An 11326-nucleotide genomic window follows, 5' to 3' on the forward strand; every position below is an offset into this window, starting at 1 on the left:
GCAAATCAACATAATGACAGACTCTAGTTAACACTTTTCCAAATCAATATGAAGTCTGAAGGGAGGAAGAAAAAGAAAATTGAAATATTAAATTTTTTAAAAAGTCCAGTTTTACGTTTAAGTCGGAAGCCTTGATCTGCTCTGTCTGCCATTCTGTAAACTTTGCAAGAACTGTCGAGAACAGCGAACCTCACTTGAAAGAGAAGGATGCTAATTAAAAGCAAAAAGCTGCAGGTACCTGGAGTTGTTTCCTACACACTGATTGGATTAAAGATGTAATTCAGTGGAAACTGTTACTGGAGAAGTTCAACCATCCCCGTCAGACTAAATTGACAGGTATAAGGTGGCGATAACATGCGGATGAAACATTCTGGTTTGTTTGCTTCTTCACAGTCTGATAAACAGAGGACAGAGGGATTGCAGCCCATGTCTATTCATGGCCCGGCCCTGCGACAAAAGATACGGCCTGCATGGACACACATTCCAGTCTGCTTCCGCTCCAGCACACAAGCTCAATCCAAGGGATTTCCCCTTTCAAATGAGAGAAAAAGGGCTACAATATCACCTCTTTTAGATTGATGGAGAGACTGCTTGGGGTAACTGGGTGGAGGGACTCCTGTCATTCACTCTTTGATACATTTCCTGATTTAAGTTTCAAGGGAAGTCAGCACCTCTCTGTTGTGAGCAGAGGAGGGGTGAGAACCTTGTTCACAGAGGGGGCTGACTGGTTGCCATAAATAGCCACAGCTGCTTTTAATTTGTGAGTTTTTACCAAATAATGAGTGTAAGAAATGTTTCTGCATTCTGCGTAGATGAGCGCGGGTTCAGACAAAGTCTAAAAGGCATCACTCCGTCCCCAAATAATTTTGGTAAAAAGCCAATCATTAACGAAGATAAAACAGCATCTTGATCTTTCAGGAAACCAGTGAGGGAGCACAATAATGAGTCCTTGCAGCTGATAAGTCCTGCAGTGTGGAGATGCACCACAAAGTGACCGAGGGAATAGCTTCTTATTACAATAAGGATGAAAATTCAGCACTATTTGACAACTCAAGCAAGAAAAGATTGAAATAAGGGCTGTTCTGTGTTGTGCGGCTTATTTCGTCTCCATAATTGCATTTGCTTAGTCTTTTGGAAACAACAAAGGAGGCAGAGGGAGTAACAGGGCTCTGACAAGGAGCTTTAATAAAGACATTTCTCTGGGAACTTAACCGTGATCGGCGTCACTATCGGTCGGTGTTTATCTCGTTTTCGGGACTCGTTAATTGTGTGCACTATCAAACGGGGACAGATACACATGCTGGCTATGTGTGCGCGTCGAGTGCAGGACATCCAGACACTCGTTGGCGCAGGGGCACACTTCAGTCTGGAGTGTCTGGTCTGAGCAGCTCTGTGAGACTGAGAACCGTCTCCCTAATTAGAGGGAGCCTGGTGCAGGACATCTCTATAGGCCATCAACAGGGCCCTCGCTGGCTTTGTTCAGCAGCCTCTTCTTACACTGAGGCTGTCACTTTACTTTTCTATAGGACTGAGGGCCACGCTCTCAAACACTGTTCCCTATCACAGAAACACTCTGTGCATATTTTCAACCATATATGTACAACACTACAATCTTGTAAGTGAGATGTTCTAAGTATAGGAAAGAGAGAAGCTGTTTCTTGATCTATCTTCCTCTTCTTCTCAGTGTAATTTAAGTTATTGATCTTGACCGGTGAATTGGAAGAGCTCATAAACTCCTGGTGAGGCACATTAAAAGAGACTGCTTTTCTTTGTTTATGCGGCTAAGTTGTCACAGCGTTTTAAAATGTAATTATTTCCAACTCATTTTTGCATAGAAACCTAATTATTCACCCAGATATAAATTAGATTCCACATTCATGGAGACCATGAAGCCCTAACTCCTGCAGGATGCTATTCACTGCAAGCCTCTTTCTCCCCGCTCCCCTTTTCTCTGGAAGCTATGAGATGGAGACTAGCCACTGCAGCTGCTATTCACATGAACGAGATAATTGTTAATGAAAAGTCATTGCGTGGCATTATGTTGTCCACGGGAGCATTGTTCATTTTCCCCCCATCGCCATTGAGATCTATATGGCAGAGCAGAGTGTTTCCTTTGAGTTTTGGTATTCAGGATCTGTTGCCTGGTAACTAATAAAGGGGCAAATCATCCACTGTATTGGCCAAGATGGGCCGCAGACTGGCCCTGCACAACAATGCAAGGTTTGTAAAAAGGCGTTGATACAAGTTAATGACGCTTGTTCAACAAAACATTAATGGACTTCTTCACGGTATAATATGGCATGGGATGCGATGTGAATGAGAGGGGGGAACTTTAGCACTGCACTTTAACAAGTTTGTGTGTTTTTACTACGGGGAGGAGCTGGAAACACACACACACACACACACACACACACAAACACACACACACACACACACACACACACACACACACAACACACACACACACACACACCTTTATTTCTTGTGTGCTGTACGTGCATGCAAGCAGATACACAAAAACAGTGTAAGTGACCAAAATCTGACCAAAATCAACTTTTCTTTTATCCCCTATTTGAATTTAATTTTCATTGCACTGTGAATAGGCCTGTGATTAATTGCCCATCAACATGATTTGAAAGGGGGTGAATAGTGGAGGGTGACTGCTGCACTATAAAGTTAAAAGGCGCACAACATTGGAGAGAAAGAAGAGGCAAGTGAAAGGTGGGGCCCTGAGAGCTTTATACATTTCTGAAATTCTTTTTAATGGGACGTTTAAACAGGAGTAATATTGCAGCGGCCCCGTTTCTCGCACCGGCTTCTTAACCAAAGCAGACAAAAAAACTGCAGCCCTGTCACCCCGAGCAGAATAAAGGGAATCAAAGGATTTTTCCCTTAAATGGACTAATTTTCTCCTTGAATTATGAAAGTAATGGCTAGGTAACAGCCTGTGCTCAGTACCCGACGGCTTAATGCTTCCTAAATCCTTCCACGTGGCTCCACTAGTCCTGGCAATTAGGCCTCATTATAGCCTCATAAAGGATCTCATTTGTGGGATTACTTAATAGACAATGAAATTTTATCGTGCAGAATTATGGAAAAATAATATTAGAGCTCGCATGGTGTGATGAGGGCGCGCGCCACGCATCATTCCGCTTGGTTTGCTCTCTCTCTCTCTCTCTCCATCTCTCTGCCTCTCCATATCTCTCTCTCTTGTTTGAGACTGTTATCTTTACCATAACAACTGTGTGTGTCTTCCTTGTCAAACACTGGCTTCACTTTATTATATCAATTATTGTCTGTGTGACAGACGTGTTTGTTTTTATTATTATCAGGAGATGAATTTTAAATAATTTCAAATTCTTTTAAAGACGCATTTAAACTCAGTTCAATGAGAGCTTCAGTTGCTTTTCTGCCTAATCTCTTGATTTTGCACGGTGGATTATTTGAAGGGAAAAAGGGTGTACTAACAATAGAGGTGACTTCTACAACGTGGGGAACACAACATGTTAAGTGGATTTTACGTGTTCTTTTCTGATGTCAGAGGTGAAAATGACACATTGTGTTGGACCTGAACCGTCTGCACCACAAGCTCACTGACGGCTCGCCTCTGTCTGCAGGTCCGAGGCGTTACTTGGCAGATGAAAGCAGAAGCTAAACCTACCGGTGACCCGCCTGGGGATCAAACTCGCTAATTATTGTCACAAGATGAGGGATTAGCGCATTTCTGAAATAGCTGCCTGTTTACCCCCGCACAGACCAACCATTATAAACACTTTCTAATTGAATCCTAATCGCCATCAAATAACCACAGCCCAGACTCGCCATCAGTTCATAATTCTTTAATTGTTGGAAGTGAAACCTTGGCAGACCGGATTCAAAGTATGATTAGGCTGCAAGGCAATTAGTGCTAGGCTATATGGTCGCGTGCACAATTCCTTCAACAGTATTTACAAAGTATACATGAATAAAGAATAAAAATTAAGAATAAAAGCAGGTCTGGATCAAATCCATCATGTAGAGGTGCTTTAGATCCTGGTTAACAACCTATTTGGTCTTTTAATTTGGATGAGCTGTTGATTAAAGAATAAGTCAGTACTAATTGATTTCAATATTGAATTGGGAAACAGAAATAATTCAATCACACGTATTCAGCTGCAACATGGTTATTCTATTATAATTGCAGATGTCATAGTGCAGGCTAAGCTAGTGTTTTTTATATTTCAGTTATCACTGAACTTGCACTAACAGGTTATTATTTTAACTGTTGGTAATTGATCTAATTTATTCAATGCACGTTTAATGAAGTGTTACTTGGTGATCAGAGTTTATGCAAGCTCACATGTGTTATTTTATATTTATCTGACAAGTTTCTTAAAGAAAGTATAAATCCATTTTCCATTAAAATTTTAGCAGCATGTTTGTGAGAATTTATTTTTTAAAGCTTTAATGCATTTTAATATTGTTTCAAAAATGATGGGTCACTTACTGAATAATTCTGCTGGAGAGAGACAGTGACAATTAGTTATGAACAAATAAATAAATACATTTATTTATTTATTTTAAATCTGTGACGGGTTCCATGTTTCTAGTGTCCAAGACTTTCTAAATTCGGGGATAAAAAGAGTAGATCTGCAAGTTGTGATTGGAGGCCCGAGTAGACATCACGTGGTTTGGGTCGTTGACAGTATAAACCCTTGGAGCCGGGTGCGCACGTGGGTGACGCTGCAGGGCCAACCCTCTTCGGGGTCCCTTTTGTTGAACCATCAAACATAAGCACCTTTGGAGATCCCGAGGGGTTCAGATGAGAAACAGCTATCATCTTGCGCAAGGAGCGATCACTTATCAACGGCACAACCATGTCGAGATCTTTTTACGTTGATTCTTTAATAATCAAGGATACTGTGCGACCTGGACCACCTGAGCATCCAGGACAAGACTTCCTTATTCCCATCAGCATGCATTCTCCGAGCGTAATGACGGTGACCGCTCCGGTGTGTCCATCCAGGAAAAACGGGACTTTCTGTGTTTGCCCGCTGTGCGTCACGTCCCACATCCACTCTTCCCGCAGCGGTATCCCCATGCTGAAGAGTCATTTTCCAGGAGCAGAGGCACAGTACTGTCAGAGAATAGCGCATCAGCAGTCTCCGGCACTCGCGCACCCTGGACATACACCTGTCTGCACGCCCACCTTCAGCGTCACAGATCCCAGGAGATACCACTGTCTCACTATTGGTAAGCCACCTGTTTGCTACAGTCTCAACTCATACTGTCACTGTTCGGCACCTGTTCGATAATTAAAACATTTCATGACGCATTTCCAGGCAGTTAGTTGGATGTCATCGATCAGCTTTTACGCACAATGATTTACGCGCGATATTTTGCGTAATTGAGTTAAAGCTTACAGCGATAGTAAGAAACTAAACGTCTGACTTTTTTTTCTCCTTCTCTCCAACAGGCGCCTCCGAGAGTAGCCACATACAGAATGGCAAAAGGATGCGCACGGCTTTCACAAGCACACAACTCTTGGAATTGGAAAGGGAGTTTTCCACGAACATGTACTTGTCGAGACTCAGAAGAATCGAAATCGCTACGTATTTGAACCTGTCAGAGAAACAGGTGAAAATCTGGTTTCAGAACCGCCGGGTGAAGCACAAGAAGGAGGGGAAAGCCACCCAGAGGAGCGCACACAGCGGTTGCAAGTGCACAACCGGTCACACAGACTATTCAAGGTCAGAGGACGAGGAGTCTCTATCACCAGCCTCTGCTTCGGAAGAGAAAGAGGTGTCAACCATCTGAGAGTAACACGACTCCCAGTTCCTACTGCTGGCACTTACTCTGCCCTACAGTTACGGGTCATGGCGTCACGCAACCTCTGGGCCTGCATAAAGTATGAGAAAAAATGTTGAAAATGTCAGTTGCTCTTCACTTCATGTTCATTCTCCCGTTAAATTAAAGGAAACAAATGTGAATATGTGTTTTAAACTTCGTGGTGAAATATTTGGAAACATGACCTACTGTATCCCATAATGGACTTTTGTATTTTGATCCTTTCAGGGTTCTAGCTTAAAGTCTAGTTAATGATCCCAAGTAAATGTTTTCAACTATTGCCCGGTATCCCACCACTGTCAGTGACGTTATGTGGTAATGAAAGCCCTTAGAAATAGTATAGGCCTAACCTGTGTGGAACCTGTACGCAAGAATTTGTAAACTATGTATATCTGTATTTATTGTAATAAACATGAGTTGAACTAAGAAGTTGTCAGTGTATTTTCATCTAAAAAAAAAGAGTGGCTCCTTCTATGATCAATAATGTGCTCAAATTTAAAAATGAAGACCATATACTACCAATATTGATTACTTTTTTAAAATTAGTTTTAATGAAAATATTTTTACATGATTGGAAATGAAGGTATTTCACTTAAAATGAGCCACAGAAGAAGACTGCCTTCATTATTTCATTTCAGAATTGAGTACATAAAAGCTACACAGACTATAAGGAATTATGCTGTGACATTGGTTGCGATGGAGCACTGTTCCTTGCTAGTGATGAGAGAAATTTGACTCCGCTGTATATAATAGGATTTGATACAGTACACAAGGGAGATTTGACACACCTTTCTATATAATGCAATCTAGTTCAACACCATCACTAAGCAGAGCCTTGAAAATGAGCATAGCTGAATCAATTTGTCTGACAACCAAAATTAAAAACAAAAAACAAACATTAACTGTGGCAGAGGAAGCTTTAATTTGCAGGGTGTTTAATTGGATTCATTGCACAAAATTCATATTTTTTCTGGCTTCTTTGTAAAATCTAAGGAGTTTTGCGTAAGTGCGCATCAATGAATGAAGTTATCCTCATCTACAGATTTTACCACGCAACCTTTAACAACGCTTTCCTATCATCTGCCACTTCTTCTTCTTGTCAAGGTGTCATTTCTGTGTTTTGTTTAATAGCCATGTTTTCCATGCGTATTTTATTTAAACACACGTTGCAGAGCGCCATTTACATGATATAAGCTATTTAATTCAAAATGGATAGAGTGAGCTATATTAAAGTGTAGCTGTAATTTCTCATTAGATCTGACCACAAAAGGGTACCCGATAACGCCCCTGGGGAGCAGCCAATAGTCCATTAATGTTCGCTTTTGAAAAGATTTTGGTTGTCCAAAGCGAGTTTAATTGCGTTTTCGGTCCCACGTTGGTTGATTATGCTGCTATTGCTTCAAACCACAGAACAAGGATATATAGAAGTGGGCAAAGGCTTTGACAGGTTAGATTGTCCTGCCTTGGGACTCGCATTTAGCCGGAGACCCCCGACGGCTGTGTGCTCAGAGAGCTTTGAGAGACAGCTACAGGGTTCCTCCGAGCGACAGAGAACGATTTAGTCACTGTTTCATTAGGCACTATTTGAACCTTTCAACTTATGGTGAATTAAAGGGGCATGCTCAAATGGATAGACTCTGAGGAGGGATTACGTAGGAGGGGCCACTGGAAATTAGCTGACGCCTAATTTAACTCGATTCTGTGTTTTTTTTTTCTGAGTTTGGGATACATTCCTAATTGAGAGGGGAAGCAGGTGAAGTTTTGGTCCCACGCAGACCCATTCAGAGAGGGAATAAATGGTCCCCTTTCACATCCCGCTGGTGATCATATATTATTGGGGGAAAGCCACCTAATGAATATATACTGAAGTTCCTATTAATCGAATTAGAGTTCCCTTGCAGGTGTGAAAGACCAATGCAGCATTTAAAACGATTAACAATGGAATAAACTGCAGTTTGGAGAAAGACACCCCCCCCCCCAACTCCACCCCCACCCCTTTTCAGCTCTACGGGACGTGACCTCAGACTGTAAGGCCGCTATAATGGGCTGAAGCTCATTTGGAGAATAGATCAGTTGGTCCAGGTCAAACGGCTCTCTCTGTCTCTCTCCAAAAATGTCACATTCACTGAAAACTCTGATCACATGGCTTCATCTAACATAAATACATTAAATAAATCAAGGCAGAGATGTGGAACTTATCTACCTACTCTTATATATACCTACTAATGCACAGAGAAACGAGACCACTCCAAAAGAAAAAAAAACGTCAGGCCTTGGCCACCATTGAAAATGTGGCAATTACGCATGACAAAAGACAATTAATAAGAGCGCTTTTGAGCCGGTTGCAGCTGCTGTCTCATGGGGAGAGATAGAGGCTAGAAGAAGCTGAAGTGCCAGTTTGGAGAAGGGGGGAAAACAGCGTTGTCTTTCACTAAAGAGATGTCCGCTTTATTTATGAGTCATCTTCCATGTGGCCTGTAACTCATCTGAATCCGGCTGACCGACACATCAGAGAGTCCTAAAAGAAGATGGTCCTTATTCTAAATCGTGCTGCTATGATATTGTCTCAGTCTTCTCAGGTTTAGTTTTGGTCATGACTATTTTTACACTTTTAACCACACACTTTACAAACTCTACAGTACAGATGAAGTTGGTTAATTGTTATCAAGCCAGACAATCAGAACTTCATTGGAAAATTGATCACATTTATGCTCTTGGATTTGGTATTTAATGTTAATGGGAGGTGGTGGTGGTGATGGTGGGTGTGTGTGTGTGTGTGTGTGTGGTGGTGGTGGTGGTGTGTATGTGTGTGTGTGGTGGTGGTGGCTGGGGGGAGTAGGTGGGTAATTTGCTACTATTCTGTCGCAGTGTTGAGGGGCTTATCTAAGTGTGTATTGGGGGTATTAATTAATCATAATGGTGACCTTTGAACACTAAAAGTCAAGTACATCCATCTTTGCATAAACGAGGTCAGGTACATTTACCAACAGAGAGAGGCGGGGCCAGCGGAGCACTAGAAAACAGATTTGTGTTGATACTGAATTAAATTGAATTCATTTTCTTTTGTTGTCTTTTCAGCCAATAACATTTTATGACTTGTTTCTTCGTAATCTGTATGGGTTGGTTGATAGCTAAAAAAAATGCTCTTAAAAAAATTATCTAAAAGAATTGTTTAGTATTCCAGTTAATCAGACATGAGTGTCTTTTCAAATTAGTTGTGGCAATGCTAACGTGCTATGTATGTATAAATCCTATGTATCTATTCATTTATTGCTTTTTTTTTAAAAATAATAAAAAAAAACTCACCTATAGTTAATGGCTGGTTCACTCTTTGACGCCAAATGAGTTTCTCTCCGGTCCATGTACTGCTTCAGGGACATCAAAGCTGTTGACAAAATCAAAGATAGGATCATTTGATTTATTTAGCAATCGATCGATTCATTACATGGATAAATAGAGTCACTTGGTTAAGAGGCATCACTGGCCAGACTAGACACATTTCAGCACGCTGGACAGCTCCAGCGGGGACCGCCGCCCGAGGGCCACCAGAGTCATCTTCAAAGGACTCATCACTTCTGTGACTAACAAGACTTCCTGTGTCCAGTGCCGACATGTGTTTAGGCCAGTTGTGTTCTCTCAACCACTGACCTGCAAGTCAGAAAATGACTTTTCAGAGTTCAATTTTTTGGTAACAACAAAATATAGACAACAACAAAAATGGATTATCCAGGAGTAGGTGGAGCTCCAATGGGACATGTTTAAGTGCTTCTGGAGTGTAAAGAGTAGAGTCATGAGCACTAGGGATTGTAGACATGTAAGGCTGTTGTTACTCTCGGATTTTTGCCACGTTTTGAAATAGGGAAAAGCAAATCCTTAGTCGAAATCATCACCTCAACCTTTTTTTTTCATTTAAATGATTTTTATCATAATTCTATGTTTTCTCTGCACGCATTTAACGAAAGCTACAGTGTAGATAACTTATTTTAATACAGTTTGCAATTTTTTATTAAGCCCCCTGGTGGACAGATGAAGGAAGGTCGGGCAGGTCACTTACAAAGAGGATGAATAATGTTGGCAGGGTAGCATCCCTCCTTAGGGGATGGAGTACAAACATCCTGACAGTTAAAGATCCTTAAAAGATGTCTCCATTCAGCTCTATCTTCAGTTAAGAGTCTGTAATCATGGTCGACCTCTCAGTTATATTTATCTGCAATAAATGGAAGATTATGGAGCTCATAGACGAGTAATAACAAGTTCCCTTATGTAATGTTGAGTGTGACTGTGTTCAAAATAAAAATAAAGTGAACTTTCCAGATGATATAAAACCAATTTAAGAAACCAATGTACCTAATACACTGGGGGAAAGGGGGGACATTATTCGCAGAAAATCCCTCAAATGTGAGAATCTCAACCAGTTTGAGGTAAGCTTGCCTTTCCGAAGCTGAGATCCTTTTGTTTGGAGAACAAGGATACTGTTCTTTTCGGCAACATGTGGAAGTAATTGCGCCAAACGGCTGGAGCTGGGAGGGGGTGAGCCTCGGCCCCGGGGCTCTGTAGACACACCGGTCTGATACCCCTCTTCTGTGCCCAGAGATAGGTGATTCATAGGGGCCCATTATTCTATTCTTTCCCGTTAGGAGAGCCTCGGGGTACGGAGGGGAGCTGGGGTGCAAATGATGTCAGGACTCGGTATGCAGCTGACGCATGTGTGCCAGTAAACAGGGGTCCTGTTCGTTTACTATGGTGCAGAAAAGTACTCTGAAAGTTAAGGGAGGTGTGTGTGTGTGTGTGTGTGTGTGTGTGTGTGTGTGTGTGTGTGTGTGTGTGTGTGTGTGTGTGTGTGTGCGTGTGTGTGTGTGTGTGAGAGAGAGAGAGAGAGAGAGAGAGAGAGAGAGAGAGAGAGAGAGAGATGTGGTTTGTGATATGATGGTGTTGGAGCGCCCTCTATGAGTTTTCAGCGCTCCACTGTTCCCAGTTAGTGATTGGTGAAGTGTATATATTCACTGCTGCCATGCATCATGCAAGTAAACACACATGCATTTTATTTATTGTAATATACTAAAAAAAACGCTTGTTGAGGAGAATCGCTAACAATCCCAGCTACAAAACATGAACATTTGTGCAGCAGAAGCAAAAATAAGAGCTAAAATACCCATTAGACCTACTTTTGTCTTCCAAAAGTTCTCGCATCCAAATAAAACAGAGTAAAAATGTCATTCCTTCGTTTAATTTCGAAAGAGACATTCGTCTAAATTTCCCCCGAAAAGACTCGAACTTTGAGAAGGGGTCCAACTCTAGAGGGGAGGAGAGGGGGGTGTCATTTCCTGAGAGTTATTTACTTTGAGCCAGATGATTACTTTTTTTTGGACGGGGGTGGAGGGGAGGAGGGTGGACTGTAACATTGAATCAGTTACAGGTCGCTGTAGCTGCAGCGCAGTTGTGAGGGCGGTCGTGGATGCAGACAGAGGGTCGCACATATGCTCTCACAGCGCAGGATCTC

At 41.8% G+C, this 11326-nt stretch overlaps 1 protein-coding gene across 1 annotated transcript; it reads left to right on the top strand.

Annotated features, from left to right (window-relative positions):
- The first annotated feature begins 4856 nt into the window (after window positions 1-4856).
- On the top strand, window positions 4857-5796 carry gsx2 (GS homeobox 2). Its single transcript, XM_053321794.1, has 2 exons — window positions 4857-5232; window positions 5456-5796. The coding sequence occupies exons 1-2, from the start codon at window positions 4857-4859 to the stop codon at window positions 5794-5796; spliced, it is 717 nt and encodes a 238-aa protein (XP_053177769.1).
- The last annotated feature ends 5530 nt before the right edge of the window (window positions 5797-11326 follow it).

The sequence above is a fragment of the Scomber japonicus genome, chromosome 7, assembly GCF_027409825.1.
Source record: "Scomber japonicus isolate fScoJap1 chromosome 7, fScoJap1.pri, whole genome shotgun sequence".
NCBI classification, from domain to species: domain Eukaryota; kingdom Metazoa; phylum Chordata; class Actinopteri; order Scombriformes; family Scombridae; genus Scomber; species Scomber japonicus.

Bases quoted from the DNA above. Each gene is read 5' to 3' on its own strand.
- gsx2 (XM_053321794.1), top strand. From the start codon at position 4,857: ATGTCGAGATCTTTTTACGTTGATTCTTTAATAATCAAGGATACTGTG. The intron at 5,233-5,455 runs GTAAGCCACCTG...TCTCTCCAACAG, and splicing joins ATACCACTGTCTCACTATTG to GCGCCTCCGAGAGTAGCCAC.